Consider the following 20696-nt stretch of genomic DNA (forward strand, 5'->3'; position numbering starts at 1 on the left):
GGTGGAGCGCAGGCTACGCCAGGCTGCGTGTGTGTGTGTGTGTGTGTGTGTGTGTACACGTGTGTGCACATGAGCAGGCGTGTGTGAGAGGTTACTTCTGGCATCTACTTCTTCCCACTCCCGGCCTAGCTGACTCCCTAGAAGCCCCCTCCTCCTGCCTTCAGAATCCCATGCTTCCCTCAGTGGGGACAGGCCATGTGGGACCAGGAACTAATGAGGGGCTTCAAGAGTCAATACCAAGAATAACACCAGAATATTCATTTAATAACCAATTCACTCCTCCAAGCACCATTTAGTACCAAATCTCAATTTCATTTCTGTGTAAGTCACATATTCACTATTTATTCAAATAAATATAATTTATTAACTCTCTAGTACATGCTGCATTTTCCAAGCACTGAGGATACAGCAATGGGCACTAGAAAGCCTGTCTTTCACAGAGCGTCCATTCTAGTGGCGTGTAATGCACTGGAGACACAGACACTCCACGGCACCTGAGCCATCTGTTTTCTCCTTTGATTCTCCTCCCTCACTTACAAGTGGGGCTTTGGCCACCCCCCACCTTACAACTACAACTCATTTTTTAAAATAAGCTTTGCAAAGCTCTCATATGCTCCATACATTGAAGACAATAAGCATCTACGTATTTGGTTCAAGGTCTTTGAATTATCATAGGGTCATGAAAATTGTTTCTTATGGATAAAATCTTCTGTTTAGCAAACAAGGTGGGAATAATTAACAATCACTCTAAGGATATGCTTACCAGTGGCCTCTTCCACTGAAGAAGCCCACTTCATTCATTATATCACATATAACCTGGTAGAAGGCGTGCACAAGAAATCCTTATGGTATGCCTGTATTTAGATCTTCTCTGCAGTGACATGGTGATCTAAGGGAGATTTCACAGTGTCATGTGGTCAGGCAGAAAAGAGGCCGGTGACTGTCACTGTAGGCAACTGTGCAAGATAACCCATTTATACAAAAATAATTTGTGGATTAGTTATACAACTGGAGGTTATAAACTTCTGATAAAACCCAGGGAAAGGCTTTAGGACCCTTCCCTGAAGCCAGGATCCCTTGACTGTAACTTGACTGTCACCACAGTATGGCTCCCTTGCTGTCTTTCTTGTGCAGAAGTGGGGTGTTCCCCAAACATTCTGGATACCTTAAATGCTGCACTGTTGTCAAGGTCGGTCGGCCCAGGTTGCTGTGCACCATCATCCCTGTGGGCGGCTGTTGGAAGGTGATGTTTGTGTCTTCTCTACTTGTTTTGTTAAATCAATCCTTTTTAATAAATAAGTTAAACTTTGTTTTTCAACATTTCCAGTGGGGAAGTGCAGGGCAGAAGAGGTAAGGGGAAGAGGAGACAGAGAAAGAACTTGTACATACTGATTTAGAGTAAGTGATTTAGAGCTATTTTGACTTATTGGTGATTGCAGGAGAAAGTGCTTTTTACTTTGATTAATAAATGTTATGGTTTGGATCTGGAATGTCCTCAAAGGCTTGTGCATTTAAAGGCTTGGTCCCCAGTGCAGTGATGTCCAGAGGTGGGCTTTCAGGAAGTGTCTGCATCATGAGGGGTCTGACCTCTCAGTGGATTAGACTCTTGGGGGGATGACTCCTTTGAGTGGACTACCGAAAGAGAGTGGGAACTGTATGCAGGTGGGGTATGATTGGAGGGAGTAGGTCACTGGGGACACACCCTAGGGGACTATACTTGTTCCTGGCCCCTTCCTCCTGCCCTCTGCTTCCAGCTCCATAGTGGAGGTGGTGTCCTCTACCACACCCTCTGCCAGGACATTCTGCCTTGTCGCAGGCCCAGAGCAATGGAGCCAGCTGACCACGCACTGAAGCCTCTGAAACAATGAGTAAAAATAATCTCTCCTCCCCAAGTTGTTACTGTCAGGTATTTTGACACAGTGACAGAAAGCTGACTAACATAACAAATTTATGGAGATGATATTCACATGCTTCTAATTCACCCCCTGAAAATGCACAGCTCAAGTGGCTTTCAGAATGTCCCCAGAGCTGGGCAACTATTACTGAGGCAGGAGAGAAGAAACAGAAGGATAGGCCAAAAGAAGACAAAAAGGAGGACAAGGAAATAAACTTTCCACCTGACGTTCTGCAGACCTTTCCAGGCCTGGCACTCACAGGTCAGCTTTTCTTCCAGGCCTGGCACTCCCACGTTTCTGGGAAATCTGTAAGTCTTCAAGTTACTGGAAATTCACCCACTTGTTAAAGTTACCTTGTGCACTGTTAATTAGCCCACATAATAAATAGATTAAGCAAAGAGAGATACACTATTTAAAGAAACGTATAATGTAGGGGATTTTCCAACATCGTCTACTGATCAGATAATGGAGACCATGTCAGCCTAAGGATCCTGAGTATGAGCAGACCACCACAGACCATCCTGGGATCACCAGACTGATGTTATCCCCACACCTACCCACACTCACACCTCACCAAGCTTTCCTTTTAAACGAAGAACTTGAGAACCCCCAAAGCACCCCTCACTCTCCAGATGTACTCTCTTGAATGTGTATTCCTTGCTTTCTTTAACCAATCTCTGTGCCTCTATTTGATACTTCCTTAAGTTCACTTCTGCAACATTTGTCAAGATCACCACTTGCCTGAGTTGAGGTCTCCATCTCTGGGAACTCCTTGGACCTCCTTGGGCAACATTACCAGAGTCAGTTTTAAAGCATTGTCATCACTCCACCAGCCTCTCAAAACAATGGGAAAAAGGAGTAACACTCCAGACACTTTTTACAAGTTGGTATAACTTAATATTAAAATCAGACTAGGACAGTATAAAAAAGAAAAATTGTAGGCCAATCTCATTAATGAACCAAGATGCAAACTCTACATCAAAATTAACAGCAAACTAAACCCAGCAATGCATTTAAAAGCTAAAGCCCAAGGTAATTCAGGTTCATCCGAAAAATGTAATCAAAATCATTACCAAGATTTTTTTCATGAAAGCTGATTCTAAAATGAATGGAAGAGCAAATGGCTGAAATGACCAAGACGTTCCTGAAATGCTAATGGAAAGACTGGCCTTACCAAATACATCACTGATAACTAAGACAGTGCTTTGGTGCCACAATAGATACCAGAGCTAAGGAACAAAGCGAAGAGCCCTGAGAGAGACCTGTGCAAATATGAACACTAAGCATATGACAAGAGACTCTATTGTAGATCTAGCAACTGACAATTCATCAAAATGAAAACAAAATTAGACCCCTACATAATAAAAATTAATTCTATTCATGTTAAAAAGTTTAATGTAAAAGATAAAACTCCTTTTGTCTTATAGAAGCCAACTAAGGAATATTCCTTATTTGTGATCCTAGGTTAGGAAAGACACAAATCTAGGCAAGATACAAAATATAAAACTATAAAGAAAAAGATTAATAAATGTAATCACTCTAAAATTAAGAACTTCTGCTCATCAAAAGACACAAAAAAAGAATTTTTAAAAAGAAAGCCACCAGAGTCGGCTTCTCCGCGCCTCGGGCGGCACCAAGTCAGCCCCGGGGCTTGCGCTGCCGCGCCGAGAGTCCTTCCTGGCAGCTCCCGGCGCTCGGGACCCCCGCCCGGCCGCTCGCCCGCAGCCCGCCGTCCGCACACGTCCCCGAAGCCGGGCCTAGGGCGGGCGGCGGCGGCTCGGCGCGGCGCGGCCTGGCTGGGCTCCGCGGCGTCCCCATGGCCGCGGCCGGCTGGCGAGACGGCTCCGGCCAGGAGAAGTACCGGCTCGTGGTGGTCGGCGGGGGCGGCGTGGGCAAGTCGGCGCTCACCATCCAGTTCATCCAGTCCTATTTTGTAACAGATTATGATCCAACTATTGAAGATTCCTACACAAAGCAGTGTGTGATAGATGACAGAGCAGCCCGACTAGATATTTTGGATACAGCTGGACAAGAAGAGTTTGGTGCCATGAGAGAACAGTATATGAGGACTGGTGAAGGCTTCCTTTTGGTTTTTTCAGTCACAGATAGAGGCAGTTTTGAAGAAATCTATAAGTTTCAAAGACAGATTCTCAGAGTAAAGGATCGTGATGAGTTTCCAATGATTTTAATTGGTAATAAAGCAGACCTGGATCATCAAAGACAGGTTACACAGGAGGAAGGACAGCAGTTAGCACGGCAACTTAAAGTAACATACATGGAGGCATCAGCAAAGATTAGGATGAATGTAGATCAAGCATTTCATGAACTTGTCCGGGTTATAAGGAAATTTCAAGAGCAAGAATGTCCTCCTTCACCGGAACCAACTCGGAAAGAAAAAGACAAGAAAGGCTGCCATTGTGTCATTTTCTAAGAATCCCTTGAATTTTAGCTACCAACTGCCAGGAAAAGCCCTCATCTCCTCCTCCTCTCCTGATGGTTTACATCACGTTGGTACCTTTCTAGCCTTAGACAAATGATCACCGTGTTAGCCTTAGACCAAGAAGCCGGCTAATCCTTTCCATGAAGCTAATATAATGGTTATTTCCAGACCAATTTAAAGGAAACACTAAGGCTGCTTCAAAGATTATCTGATTCTTTCTAAATACATGTCTACATATACAGACATATTCTTTTTTTAAGGGCTTACATCTTAATAGGGATGAATCAGTTTTGGAACCTAAGCTGTTTGCTAAGCTGAAGTTTTAGGTTGTGAAATAATTTTTAACTTCTGGAATCATATTACCTACTGTTATTCTAACCTCCACAGGAGGGTTTTTTTTTTTTTTAATATGAATTTTTTGCCTATCTTTAAAGATTTTGATGTCAACCTTAGTTAACCTTAAATACACTGAATGGAGTCTACAAAATTGAGACATATCAGACCTTTCTTGATACTACAGCTTTTGTTTCCCAGTGGCCAAAATACCAAAATACCTATTGTATTTATGGATTAAAAACTGCTTATCAAGCCTGTTATGACTCCTCCTCTTGAAGATGATAGTGTTCTATGTGGCCAAATATTTGGACTCATTCTGGACTTGGGCATCTCAATGTGTACTTGGTTTCTTAATTTAACTCTTTCACAGCCATGCTAAGGATAAGAATGAATTATTTCTGTCTGTCTTCCTTTTCAAGTATTTCTGGTTTAAGGGATTCAAAAAAACTAAAGTTGTTTTTGTTTTCTGTAATATAAAATATGGAATTGAGCTTTCCAGAGTCAGAGATGATTAATGTTTTTGCTATATACTTTTATACATTATTTTCTTATTGAACTAGTTAACAAGTATTTTTATATGTTTGTAAGCAAATATGCTTCACAGCATACCTTGTGTATATGTAAAGATAAGTATTTAATTCTCACTGTTCACTTTTAACTGACAAAGAAAAAAAAGTGGAAACTACAGAAACTGTGGTAGAACTTTTACTTGCTGGTCTGATCCTGGTTGTATCTATCTTTGGCCAGTTTTATCCCCATTCAAGAAACCTTCCCAATCGAATACAACTGGATGAGACTCTGAAATCATTTCAATATCCCCTGCTATATATTGACTGTTATATCAAGTATTAATTGTAAAACTTGTAATTGACAATTAGTATAACTGTGGATGGCTTCTGATTTTGTTTTAATTCTGTGGATTGTGTTTAAACAATTCAAAAGTATGTTCCTGATTTTGAGATACTAAGTGGTATTGCACAGTTGTCACTTTATTGAATGTGTACAACAGTCCCATGACCTTTATAGAGCATACCCTTGGATAGCTTCAGGTGCTGAAATTAAAGTTGATCTGTTATCACAAAAAAAAAAAAAGAAAAGAAAAAAAAGAAAGCCACCAAAGATAAGAAAAATATTTGTTATCATGTTAAGTGTCAAAGAATATACTCCTTAATCAAGAAGGAAAAGCAAAAATCTAAATAGAATAATTAGCAACAGATATAAATAGGAATTTCACAGAAGAGAAACATGAATGGCCAAATACATATGAAAATTATTAGTAATCAAGAGAACGCAAATTAAAACCATAAAGGATGCCATTTTAAATCACAGAGTCAGCATAAATAAATAAAAATAACCTGAAATAGGGACATCCTAGCGTGGGAATCAAAAGCTGAGTGTACTCTATCATCCAAAAATCTAGGAGCTGAGAGACACATGTACCTAGGTGTTTGGAGGCATGAACACGTGCACAAACAGCATAGTTTATGACAGAAAAGAATGGAAACAACCTAATGTCCATCTGTGGAAAATAGAAAGATAAATGTTTATAGCCATTCCAGAACAGGCACTCAGCAGGGGGAAAAAAAGAAAGAAAGAAAAATACATTAAAAGTACATTCCACCAGTAAAGATGAATCTCAGGGACAAATGTTGAATGATAAAAATAATACATGAGAGAATGTATAGAGTAGAGCTCCACCTTGAAACTGGTTTGAACAGACAAAACTAAAGACAGATGTGGCAGGACCACAAAGACAAACAAAGGCCACTGAGTGCTCCATTCACATAGAGGCCACTTCTGGGAAGAAAGCAAGAGGCTGCGAGGAGACGGCGGACAAAGGCGGCGCTGTTATGGGTAAAGTCCTAGCTTTTAAATTGAGCAAAGGGCTCATTTTTTACTAAGTTTGCAATTTAAATTCACTTCATAATTCCTTTCATGAGTCAAATATCTAATTTCCTTTGAAGACAAATACCTATAATAGCCCTAGATGATCTTATCTCTTATATCTCTTCTGACAAAAGAAACTATGTGTGTTAGCCTTTATCTTTCATTTAAGAACAAGTCATTCCTAACACTTTGCCTGGGCATTTAATTATACGTACAAATACACAAATCAGCTGCTAGTTAGTCTACTGAGTTTTCTTGTGTTATACCTTTCAAATCTAGAACTAAAATGATCATTTTCATCACAGAGGCCACATCCAAACCTTTTCTCCCCATTCAATTAAGATTTATCCTTTAGAAGCCTTCCAAATAACAAAAGTTAAAGCATGGTTTGAAGGCTGCTCACTAATTCTCGGAGGTTCTCTGCCAGGAAGCTAAATGTGACTGCCTTTTTCTGCAGCAAACCTGAAAATAAACTAGGAAACTAAGCCGAAGCAATGCCTTCATGGAAAGACTAGATTAATTAAAAACCAGGCCTTGAATGGGAGTTGTGATGTTGGTGTTGATGAGGTACTTCTGAGAACACTGCAACTCCTCTTCCTGCCTTTGGCCTGCTTCAGGCCAGGAAGCTTGGAGTGGGAGAGGGTGCGCTTGGTATGTTTGGATCTGGAGTATCTCCCAGAGCCTCCTGTTGAGAAGAGGGGCTGTGGGGAAGGGGTTAGATCATTAGGGTTCTGACCTCATCCACTGACAGCCGAATGGACTCCTGGGAGGTGGGACCTTGCTGGGGTCATGCCCTGGAAGGGTCTGTCTTCTCTCCCACCCTTTGTACTCCCACCCCCACCTCTGTCTCTCTACCCCCCAGCTGCCGAGAGCAGAGCAGCTTTCCTCTACCACACCTTCCCGCCATCTTGCCTCACCTAAGGCCCAGAGCAGAGGGACCAGCTGACTACATGGATAGAATCCCCCGAAACTGTGAGCCAAAATAAATCTTTCCTCCTCTCAGTTGCTACTGTCAAGTGCTTTGGTCACAGCAACAAGAGAGAATTGACGCCGTTGTCTCCCTCACTCTGTTTTATCCACTTTCTCTCTCCCTTTATCTCTCCAGGGCTGAGCCCAGAGTGAAAGGTGAAAGCAGAAAGAGAGTCCAGGCTTATGTGGTGGGTGACACTTGTCAGATGGTGTTAGGGGCTGAATTGTGTCCCCCTCCCCAATTTATATGCTTAAGTCCTAACCCCCTAGGACCTCCGAATGAAAGTGGATTTAGACACAGGGTCTTTAAAGAGTCATTAAAGCAGGCACTGATCAATATGGCTGGCGTTCATACAAGAGGAGATCAGGATACAGACACACAGAGGGATGGCCATGTGAGGACACAGGGAGAAGAAGGTGGTAGGCCCTGAGGAGAGGTTTCAGAGAACAGCAGCTTTGATGACACCTCGACTTGGATTTCCGGCTTCCATGTCTATGAGAAAATCAATTTCTGTTGTTTAAGCTGCTGAGACTGTGCCAACTGTCACGCAGCTTGGGCAGAACACTCATCTGGTATGCAGCGTCCCTCACAAGGTGGTAAACACACAATCAAAGCTTCTTTTCCTCCCTGCATGAGTCTGGGGGCTTCTGGTGGGAAGAAGCCTCCAGGAATTTCTGGCAGTTGTTCCCTTGAGGTGGTCAGGCCTGTCCTTTCTGCTCCAACTGGCTGCTCACAGCGTCCCTACCTGCTCTTCAACCTCTGGGACTTCCAGCAACCTACCCCATAGGTCTTCGGTCAGGACCCCTCTGCACACCCCCCCCCCCATCAGTAGTTCTCTTGGGAGAGATACTTTTTTAAGTTCTCAGGGTGGCTCCACACCACAAGGTCAATTCTAGAAGACAACACTTTGTCCCACACAGGTGGAAGCCCAGCCAGGCCCTGCCCAGCTGTGGTTCTCTTTCCAGGGAGCCAGGCCCTTCTTGCCACAGCCTTAGCCTTTATCCTTGCCAGGCAAGAGTGAGACACTCATCCTTACATTCCCAAGCTCTGGGAGCATATGGTAAGTTCCACAGTTGCACTCCTTAAAGCCCTGCCGCTTGGCTTGAGGTAATGAGGCATCCTCTGCTTCACCCCTCTCTTTAGGTTTTGGGGGGAAGATGCCTAATTCTCCAACAGCTCCTCAAAGAAATCTCCTCAACTCTTCAAACCCCTCTGTCTAAGGCTGATTTAAAGGATTCTACAATTTCCTAGATGACCTGTGCAACTGGCCTGAAGGTGCCCAAGGAATGCTCAGCTTGGCACCTCCTCCTGGCTTCAGGCTCAGGGGTCTGCTGACTTTGGTGCACAGAACTTCTAGTTCCACCGGGCTTCCTGCTGCCCACCCACGAGAAGATATGAAGGGCTCTCTTGGTAGAAGTGACTGAGAGACTAGAACCAGACACACGCTCAGGAAAGGGCTGCTGGCCGCCTCCCTGCATGTCCCCACACTCTGCAGTCTCAGTTTCACTTCAGTCTAGCTGGACAGTTGTCCCAGAGCTGTTCCCCATTTCCCAGTTAACAAGGTGGAATGACTGGCCTGGGATTCACTGGGGGAAGAGCCCTGGGATCTGGCCTTCTTAAGGAACTGGAGGTAAGTGCATTCTGAAGCCCGGGTGTCTAAGGTCTGAGCCTTCTGCACAGCAGCTCGCTACTGAACACTCCTCAGGCAGAGTCTACATGTGCTGGTCTCCGAGTGAGTGACCGAGCTGGGGTCACACAGAGACTTGGGAAGACGGAAGGCAACTGAGGTTGTTTGTTATCTTTTTGAGCTATTTTTAAATATACTTTAGCATCTGTGGGGAATTATCCAATGCCACAAGATTACATGTATGCTGTTTGCCTCATGATTTGACCCCATTTTCCTTTCCAGCCAGTCCTTCCCATCACTTTCCTCAGGGGTCACCCTCTCCTGACACTGTTCCTCACAAGTGCCAGACTTCAATCCAGCTCCCTCCTCCCCATCTGCCCTGCTCCTGGTGACACCTTCCAAACTCCAGCCAGGAATCACCTTTCACTACTCCAAATCCTCGGAGATCTCCACCTAAATCTGTCTTGGAGACCTCAGCATTTTCTACCTTAAACCTGAATTATCTTCTCTGCTCTCCTCAATGATGAGCTTCTTGAATTACAATAGTTATATTTTATGGACCATTGTCCCTTCATTAGTACCACACTGACAAGTAAGTAGATGGCCATTTGATAAACAAGGAAAGAATATCAGTGGCACCATGTACGTAACTTATTCTTCAGTGACAGAAAAGACTGACAAAGAAGGTTAAGTCATACGCTTGACTCATAGGTTTGATTTCACAGTCATTTTGCAGTAAAACAAAGTCATAATTATTACTTTTTTTTCAGAAAGTGAAAATATGTTTAGAAACATTTTAAAAATCTGCAAGTCCCCATGAGCAAATCATATCTTCATATCAAATCCATTGTAACAAATAAGATAAATTATATCACCATAAGGCAGCACTTTCTTTTGTGAGCCTGGTATTTACTAATTTATTTATTTTAGTTTTGCTTTGTTTTGATTTTAACTTTTGTACAGCAATGGGTAGGATGTCTAAAGGCCTACACTACTCTTCACTTACTCCTCTTGGAAGGTCTCAGAAAACAAACTTTTGTATCCAAATTGATGTTTCACATCACAATCCTATTGCATTTTAAAATTTTTATTTTTTATGGAGAGTGGTTTTAGTCACATATCTTCAAATGAAATAGGATTAAGAAGAAAGGACTTTAGTTTGTATGTGTATAAAAAGAAAAGTATACAGAATGAACACGTCTGGGGTGTTACTCACCCATCACCAGCTACTTTAACATGATCATCTAAATATGCACTTAAATCAGCATCTTGTATGTTCTCTAAGCACAGCCAACACTGGTTCAGGCCAGCACTCTTGGCTATCCATCCCACAGCTATGCCCACACACATTTTCCTTGCTTATAGGGTACCCCTTCAGTTTGGGTAGTTGGGAATTCTGGGCAGGTAGGGACCTCCAGTGTATCAAGGAAGTCTTGACTGTTCTCTTATTGGTCATTAGATTCCCCTTTTCAGAGTTTGGTTTAGACACAGCCACGTGAAACAATTTCAGCCAATAGATATAAGGACATGCCTTTTGGAGGACTTTCAGGAAATTCATCTCCCCCTCACCAAAGGACACAAAAAATGGAGAGTGAATCCTCTTTTCCTTGCAATGGATATTTATGTTGGGAACTTGATGCATGAAACCGTGGCAGCCATCCAGAGCCAGCAAGGGACACTGCCAAAGCTGGGAATGGCAGAGTAGCAAGATAGAAACTAAATTCTTGACTTTTTTTTTCTTTTCTTAGCTATTGAATTAACTACCCTCCTCTGGATCTGAATTAACTACCCTTCTCTGTTCTTTTCTCTGGATTTCTTGACCTTTGGTTATGTTAAAATTTAAAAAAAAAAAGGATATATTCCTATCCTTAAGCCAATTTTAGTTGCAATTTCTGTTACTTGGAGCCAAAAGTATTCTAAATAATCTACATATTAGATTTCATTAAATCCTCCCATCAGTGATATAAAGCAGGCATTTCTTTTCTTTCTTTTTTTTTTTTAATAAAAAAGAAGCAAATAAAATAGTAAAAAATTTAAATGGCTGTACCAAAGTCACATGCCTGTAAATGGCACTGCTGGATCTGAAACCAGGTCTGATTCCAAATTTGGTGTTTCTTCCAATGAAACTCAAGGACACACATAAAAAGCCTACAAATCACACGATGTCCTCAACAATTCACAGGCCACCAGGTCATCTTGGGAACAGAGTTGCTGCGGGGGCAAGAGCTGCTTCTATCAAAGACTCAGATTGAGACTGAATCACTTAACATTTCCCAATTATCAGATGCACAGTCTTCATCTATAATTCCAAGCAAGAAAATTCAAGACAAACAGATGAACATATTAAGTGCCTCTTCTTGCGCACAATTATTTGGCACTGTGTGAATACAACACAGACCAGATATTACCTGGTTCTTGAGGAATTCCTTCCCCTGATAATCTGAGCCATAAATATTGGAAACAGATAAAGAAGTACACTTGGGATTACATCAGAAGTGGCATACATGACACCAATGATGGCACCGGTTGTTTCACTGGCATGGGACTAAAGAGTAGTGTGGATCCTGCAAAAAGATGTCAAATGTCACTTAGTAAACTGTTAATATAATTTTTTATTATAAAAAAAAGGCAATTTTATGCATTCAACCTTGCTAGGCCTGGGATGCCTAGAAAGCAGGGAAAAAAACTCACACATGCACACGCACATGCACACCCACACACACGCACACACACACATATTTGAACTAGTGGGAGTGTGGGAGATGTAAACCAGCCAAAGAAATCAGAGGAGGGGTGCTGAGGTAGGAGAACTTGTGCAGAAGGGAGAAGAGCACCCAGGATATTGCACATAAACCCATAGGATCAGGAAGAGTCACCCTAAAGAGGAGGTGCCTCGCCTGAGTTCTCAGTAGGAATCAGCTTTGCTATTAATTTCGTAAACCTCTGAGAATTGTATTTCTAAATGGATGCTCATACTTTCCCCTATTGTCACCCATGTCATGTGTCTGGACAGCCAGCTGTTTTATATTAATTAATGCACTTAGCAGAGTGCAGTAGCTACACAGAAGATCTGCAGTGCATGCCTCCATCATCACCCCATCCATCAAGGCAAGAATCATTGTCTTTCAGTAATGAAGAGACAGAGGTTCCAACAGGTACCCAACATAGTCATTCAGTAGTAGAGCCTAGAAAAAATTAGGCAGGAAGTAAGAAGAAAACAATAGTGGGATCCCCATAGAATCAATGATCTAACTGTTCTTTGTAAAAATAACTCAACCACAAAGGGAAAAATAATTTCTTTGCACTGTGAGGCAAAAATCTCCTCTGACTACTGAGCATGCTCAAGGAGACCACCATTGCTGCCTGTCTGAACCACCCCAATGGTGCCCGTAAGCCTGCAGCTCCACTAAACTTCAAGGACCACGACAGAAGTGAAATTAGCCAGATGGAGTTTGGAGATGTCTTGTTCCTTCCTTGTCTCAAGGTGCCCATTAGACACCTCTAACAGTGCCATAAAGCTCTGTGCCCATGAACAAGCCACGTTAGCATGATCTTCCAGGAGCTGCTTGCTGTGTCACTTGGTGAGGGAGGGGGCACAAACAACTTGGAAATTGCAGCAGACTCTGCCAGCTCTTCCCCCATGTCGACTTCCTTTTCCAGAAGCCCAGCTTCACCCCACTTCTGGCTTCCCTGGCTATGAGTGTGGCCATCTGATTGAGTTTCTGCCCTATTTTGACCAAGACTATGAGATCTTTGTCTTTCAAATTTATTTTTATTAACAAGTAAAATTTGTAGATGTTTGTGGTATATAGCATGATGCTTTGAGATATGTATACATTGTAGAATGGCTAAATCAAGCTAATTAGCAAATAAATACATTGCCTTACATACTTATAAAGAGTTCTTAATGCAAAAAAAAAAAAAAATGCCAGTAAGTAGCCAAAGACCTATCAGTGATATGGCCCTCCACTTCTAGAAAGACGACAAGTAGCTGAGAGTGTATGCAACGGTACTGAGATGAGGCCCTTTGACTCACAGAAATTAGTATGTTTGACCTAATATCAGAAAGCCTGGTCTCATGTTATGCCTTCTGTCAAGGGACAAAGCAAGAAGACAACACTGGCATCAGACTCAGCAAATTACCCTTTATCAATACGATAAGAAAGCACAGACATTGAACCAAAGAATAGTAGGACCAGAAAAGGCTGGAGAAACTTTCTTCCTCAATAAGGAGATTGAGATAAAGAAACTTTGGCCAGAGAGGTTGAATGATCTTCCTGAGGTCACTCTCTGAGCTCTTGGTGAGAGAACGTGGAGTGAGGTCGGGGATGCTAACTCTGGGACCTGTGTTCTTTGGCTCTGACAGCATGGAGGGAAAATCAAACTTAACCTCAGAAATAGACCTGTACATATGCTTTCATTAGCTAAATTATGCTAAGGAGAAAGAGATGAGACTTAAAATTATTACCATCTTAAGTTTGCTAGGATGCATTTTATAAGACCAATTTCATTGAGCTTAAAAATTATTAAAGATATCTTTAAAACATTGTTCTAATTTCTCATATTAATCCATTGCTGTTATTAATAACAACCTAGGCCTCAAGTAATGAGGTAATACTTTCTTATTTAGAAAAGCTAACAGATTATTTATAATCATCATAATGGTAATACACTTTCAATTACAGAGGGAAAAAAAATCAAATCCCTTTTAATTTTATCTTTCTTAACCCTGAAGGATATTTCTTCCAGATTTCATCAGCTGATACAATTCAGATTTTTTTTATAAGTCCTTTCTTTATTACTTAAAGGGAGCTGTAAATCAAATGTAGACCTCAGGAGGGTGGGACAGAGAGGGAGAAGGAGGGAGAGTTCATTTGCTTATTAGGTTCTCATAAAAAATGGAGAATAACAAGCAGATCTAAATCTCCCCGGCTGAAGCCTTGTATTAGTTGCTGCTGAAACATTAGAGACGTTTCCTAGAGACAAACTGCAATCACCCTGACGTGGGTCATCTCGCAGACACGCGTGCAGCTCCGGCTGATGAGATGTTATTACTAAAGGAAGAGATGGCTACAAATTAAAGCAAGCCCTGCTTAATCACATTAATCCAAAGCAAGTCAAAGGCTTCAATTTTCGAAATAATTTCGGGCTTAATGCCTTGGAGATGGGCAGCCCGCTCCATTGAGGCAGCAGCTGGTCCAATTTAAGCTGCATTGTGAGGCCGGAATTGTCAGGTCCTTACAGAAACAAGGAAGCCTGACAGTTTTCAGGACGAACCAAAACTGCTGAGACAAAGGAAATCGGAAGAAACTGAAACGCCCTGAAACCATCACCAGCGGCCCCTGTTGGGCGATTAGCGGGCTCCCGGCGCCCGGCGTCCTGCGTCCTGCGCTCACTGCGCCTGCGCGCCCGCCCGCAGCTGCCGCACCGAGCCCGAGCCCCACTCCCGGCCCGCGGCGGCTCGCCGCCTCCAAGGCCAGGGCCGCCGGCGCTGAGGGCACCTGCGCGCGCGCGGGGCCGCCCAGGCACAGGCCCGCGGCGGCCTCCAGCGAACACTGGCAAGTGCAGGGCGGCAGAAGGGACTTAGCCCCAAGTGCCAGACGACAGACAGGCTTTCAGCAGTGGGTTTTGACTCTCATGAGCAATTACCCTGATGATTATGCAATAAAGCTAAAGGGGGGGGGGGGGGGGGACAGAAAGGAAACAAAACAAGTTTCAGGTTGCGAACCAGAGCCCGAATTTCTAGTCCCAGATGCGCAGTGACGGCTGTGACTTGGGGCGATTCGCTTTCTCCCCTGGGCCCCACTCCTAAGAGTCAGCCGAGGTTCCAGCTCGGGGCTGCGGAACCTGGGAGCGAGAGGACCGTCTACACCTCCCGCACACCCGGGGCCTCCGCATCTCCCGCAGCCTGCACGTCACCCCACGTCGCCACCCCGTTCCGCAACCCCACACACCCCAGCGTCCCGCGTCCTCACACGTGTTCAACGACCGGGCACACCGCCGCCCAGACGCCAGAGTCAAAATGTCCCCCTTCCCGCTGTTCCCAGTACATGACTCATTTCACACTGAACAAGGAAGAGACCCTGCAGAGGAAATGCTTTTCACCATTTCATTTCTGTGTAGAACTTCAGTTCTTGAAAATTCTCATGTCAGAAAAGAACACATTCATTTCAAACAGTAAAATCATGCCACCAACCCGCTTGAACTAAGACCACCAAGCCAGGGCATAAAGACCTATATACCCAACGCAGCTCTCTGCTTAGACAGTTGTAGGTCTTGTTCCTGAAACTTCAGAGGTGAGGATGGTCATATGCGGTTTCAATTACTTTCCTTACTTTTATTCCTCCTGTCATTTTGGCATATTATGAGAAAATTTTAGGAAAAGGATACCTGGAATATAGAAGACAGCAAACAAAAATTACTCTAATATTTAAGCTAAATAAAATAATGCATATGTAATATCTTTGATTAATTCTAATATTAATATTATAGTCATTGAAAGCCAATCCATAAATATAGGCTCAAATAATATGAATTTTAATTGAGTGAAATAACTTTACTGAGTCTTAGTGCAACATAAGAGGGTGACTGGATGGATGATGCAGAGACATACATGGGTAGGTAGGCATTAAACGCACCTCCTTCAGTAACGGAGAAAAGTCCACAGCTTCTCCAGACTGGAATGGACCTTGGGGGTCAACAGCATATGCTCCTGGCCTGGGTAAGCTCCCACAATTCAAGAGACAGCCACTTTAGCTTCTGTTTCATCAGTCTCAGTGTCAGATGATGGAGACTTCTGGAGATACGTATGCAGTTCCTCCTGGTTTGCCAAAATCAGCCTCCCTATCACTTTTCCTTGGCTTATTCCCTCTGAGTAACACATGCCTAACGATTTTCTCCCTCATGTGGCAGTTCTTCAAGTATCTGGAAACAGCTAACATGCTCCCCTCTCCCACTGCATGTACATGAGCCTTTGACCAGCACTTGGCATTTAACTCTAATAGCATGCTGGGAGGTTTCTGGACTTAATAGGTGTGCCAGTTAGTAATGCTCTGTGATAATGGAAGTAAGCCTTGGAGTAGTCTTTGCCAGATGGCTTTATGTTCATTAAGCTGTGTCAGTAGGAGGCACTGGAGGGACACAAGAAGAGGAAGGGCTTCCTGCTTCTGGTTCAAGGGGCTTTCTTCTCAGACTCCTGCAGAGTACAGCTCTCTCCAGGGCTGACCTCCTGTAAATGACTTCCCTATTAGGGTAACTGCTACCTCATCTACAGATAGGAAGCTACCAACTCCACCGGCCAGCTCCAGAATACTGCAAGTCCCCAGTTCTCTTTTATCAGATTCTGCTTCAAATATTTTGACTAGTTTTTTTTTTTTTCCTGCAAACGAACCCTAATATACATAGTGTAGACGCTCCTCAACTTATGAGGAGTCTACATCCTGATGCACAAATAGTTAGGTTGCAAATATAAATAGCAATGCATTTATTATACTTTAATATTCCCAACATCACTTTTCTGCAACTCAACTTGCTACAGAGCATTAGTGGTTTTCCCTTGTAATTGTGTGGCTCACAACAGCTGTGGTTCACTGCCCCACTGCTGCCTAGCATCATGTGCAAGAGTACTGTGGCACATATCACTAGCCAAAGAAAAGATCAAACTTCAAATTTTTAACTACAGTTTCTACTGACTGTACACTTTCTACTGTAATATCACCTTCCCATCATCATAAAGTTTTAAAAATTGCATGTGGAGCAATTTGAAGCCTATATATTTATCTACTTTGGTTGAGACTATATTTACATGGTTACAATGATAAAAACTTTTCTATCAACTTATTGAAAAACTTTCATATACTTATGTAAGAAGAATAAGAAGAGATGAGATAGTGGGCGATTGGGAGGTAACATAAGAAACTTAAGTTTCTTCTAGAACTCATAAATAAATTCAGCAGAGTAGCAGGATATAAAATTAATAACCATAAATCAGTTATGTTCCCCATATATTAGTGATGATTCAATTGAAAGAGAAATTAGGAAAATTATCCCATCATTATAGCCCCCCCAAAATATTTGGGGATCAATCTAACAAAAGAGGTAAAAGATCTTTGTAATCAAAACTTCAGAACACTAAGGAAAGAAATTGAAGAAGACCTTAGATGGAAAAATGTACCATGTTCATGGATAGGCAGAATTAATATTACCAAAATGGCCATACTACCAAAAGTGCTATACAAATTTAATGCAATTCCTATTAAGGCTCTGATGATGCTCTTCATAGAAACAGAAAAAGCAGTCATGAAATTCATTTGGAAAAATAAGTGGCCCAGAATCGCCAAAGCAATTCTCAGAAAAGTAAAGCAGGAGGCATCACAATACCAGACCTTAAATTACATGACAGAGATATAGTAACAAAAACAGCATGGTATTGGCACCAAAACAGACATGAAGACCAATAGTACAGAAGAGAAGACACAGAGAAAAACCTACATAAATATAGTTATCTCATATTAGACAAAGGTGTCATAAACATTCATTGAGGAAAAGACAGTCTCTTCAACAAATGGTGCTGGGAAAACTGTAAATTGATATGTAACCTCTATCTCTCACCCTGCCCAAAACTCAACTCAAAGTGGATCAAGGACCTAAGAATTAGACCAGAGACTAGAAAAGTAGGCCCAAATCTCCATCATGTCAGCTTCCTCAACACAAGAAGCAAAATCAAGAATTGATAAATGGGATGGTATCAAACTAAAAAGCTCTTCACAGCAAAGGAAACCAATCAAGAACATGAAGAGAAATCCTATAGAATGGGAGAAAATCTTTTCACCTGCACCTCAGGTAGAACATCAATCTCCAGGATATATAAATAACTCAAAAAACTTAATACCCCCCAAAAACCAAATAACCCAATCAATAAATGGGCAAAAGAACTGAAGAGACACTTCACAGAAGAAATACAATTGGTCAACAAATATATGAAAAAATGTCTAACAACTCTAGCAATTAGAAAAATACAAATTAAAACTACACTGAGCCAGGCATGGTAGTGCACTGCATGCCTGTAATCCCAGTAGCTCGGGAGGCTGAGACAAGAAAATCAAAAGCTCAAAGCCAACCTCTGTAAAAGTGAGGTGCTAAACAACTCAGTGAGACCCTGTCTCTAAATAAAATAGAAAATAGGGCTGGGGTTGTGGCTCAGTGGTCAAGTGCCCCTCTTCAATACCCAGTACAAAAAAAAAAAAAAAAAAAAAAAAAAAAAAAAAAAAAAACCTACATTGAGATTTCATCTCATTCCAGTCAGAATGTCAATTATCCAGAATACAAGTAACAATAAATGTTTGTGAGGATGTGGGGGAAAGGTACACTCATAGGTTTTGCTGGAGAAAATGCAAATTGGTGCAACTACTCTGGAAAGAAGTCTGGAAATTCCTCAGAACACTTGGAATGGAACCACCATTTGACTCAGTTATCCCACCCCTCCCCATATACCCAAAGGACTTAAAATCAGCATACTAGAGTGATGTGGCCCCATCAATGTTTATAACAGCTCAATTCACAATAGCTAAGTTATGGAACCAACCTAGGTGCCCTTCAACAGATGAATGAATAAAGAAAATGTGGTATATATGTACAATAGAATATTACTACTCAGCCACAAAGAAGAATGAAATTATGGCATTTGCCAGGAAATGGATGGAACTAGAGACAATTATACTAAGTGAAATAAGCCAATCCAAGAAAACCAAATGTCAAATGTTCTCTCTGATATGCAGATGCTAACACCATCTAGGGAGGGGGTGGGGGGAGGGAGGAGTGGAGGGTCACCAGACTGGACAGGGGTGGGGGGCGGAAATGAAAAAGACAGTAGACTTGGACATAACTTTTCTATGTTCATATATGAATACATGACCAGTGTAACTCCATATCATGTACAACCACAAAAATGGGAAGTTATACTCCATGAATGTATCGTATATCAAAATATACTCTACTGTCATGCATAACTAAAAAAAACAAATTAAAAAATTAAAAAAGAAAAAATAAAATTTCTATACCTGATGTTTACAATATTATTATCATAGGTGGCAGGAAGATGGCGGCGTAGGGAGTGCATCACCCCCGTGTACCGCGTCACTGTGCGGGAGAATGACGAGTTAGAAGGGCTAAAAGCTATCTTGTTAGGAATTTCCAGCAAAATTGGGGTGCTCCAAAACTTAGAGGAAGGATTTCCATCGCACGAGGATCAGCTACGGGGGCTCAAACGCGAGAGATTTGTCTGCACGGAGGGTCATGCTGCTTATTCAGCAAATTGCCCCGCGGCTAGAGTCTGCAGCACACGCTGGAAAACGAAGAGATAGCAACTCATTTCATTTCTTTTTATAAACAAGAAACTATATTAAAAAGAATCTCAGCTCTCCCTAGACATCTCTCTTGGACAATGTGAAATATTTTCCTCACTGCATTCAAGAGAAGAGAGGGGACATTTAAAATGCAGTGTGATGTGACTTCCTATGCCTTTCCTCCTTGCATCATGTGATTTCGCTCATAACACTGCTGGGTTTTTTGCAATTTCACATTAATATGAATGTGGTTAAGGCACTTTTAGCTTAACTCTTTTAGCTTCTGTTTGCAAATTTAGGACCATATTGGTTACACAATAACCTAAAAGGTTCCTCAGCTTATCAGATGCTTTCATTTTTCCTAGTTTTCTTGGCAAACTGTGTAGGCCTCTGAGTACCACCTCATCTTGCTTTCTGATGCACAATTCATAACAGGTTCACGCAAATCTTAGCTCACCCATTATCCCAGGTACATTTCTAGAACTGAGTGGATTCAAACAAGATAAATACATTTTAAAATTTGGGAGCAGATAAACTTATGTATCAATATTCTCAGATATGTTTTATACCATATATATATATATATATATATATATATATATATATATATATTTCCCAGATATGTGTGTGTGTGTGTGTGTGTGTGTGTGTGTATGAATACAAGTGACAATAAATGGGACTGCAAATTGATGCAACTACACTGGACCAATTGAAGATTCCTTTAAAAACTAGGAATGGAAACACCATTTGACCCAGTTATCCCACTCCTTAGTATATATCCACAGGATAAAATCAGTCTACTACAGTGACATAGCCACATCAATATTCACAGAAGCTCAATTCACAATAGCTAAGCTATGGAACCAACCTAGGTACCCATCAACAGATGAATGGATAAAGAAAATGTGTTATATATACACAATGGAATATTACTCAGCACAAAGAAGAATGACTTTAAAACATTTGCTGGTAAATGAATGGATCTGGAGACTATCCAGATCTATAGTAACTATATATCAACTATACTAACTGAAATAAGCCAATCCCCAAAAAACCAGAGGTTGAATATTCTAACATGTGGATGCTAACACACAATGGGTAGGTGGGGGTGGGCCATGAAAGTTCAGTGGATTAGACAAAGGAGAATGAAAGGCAGGGAGAGGGGATAGGAATAGGAAAGACAGTGGAATGAATCTGA

General features: G+C 41.9%; 1 protein-coding gene across 1 annotated transcript; it reads left to right on the top strand.

The window, feature by feature from the left end:
* Window positions 1–3703: 3703 nt before the first annotated feature.
* Window positions 3704–5263, top strand: LOC139707332 (ras-related protein R-Ras2). Its single transcript, XM_071618533.1, has one exon. It carries the CDS (start codon window positions 3712–3714, stop codon window positions 4324–4326), a length of 615 nt encoding a protein of 204 aa, XP_071474634.1. The 5' UTR covers window positions 3704–3711; the 3' UTR covers window positions 4327–5263.
* Window positions 5264–20696: the final 15433 nt, after the last annotated feature.

The sequence above is a fragment of the Marmota flaviventris genome, chromosome 1 (assembly GCF_047511675.1).
Source record: "Marmota flaviventris isolate mMarFla1 chromosome 1, mMarFla1.hap1, whole genome shotgun sequence".
Lineage (NCBI taxonomy): Eukaryota > Metazoa > Chordata > Mammalia > Rodentia > Sciuridae > Marmota > Marmota flaviventris.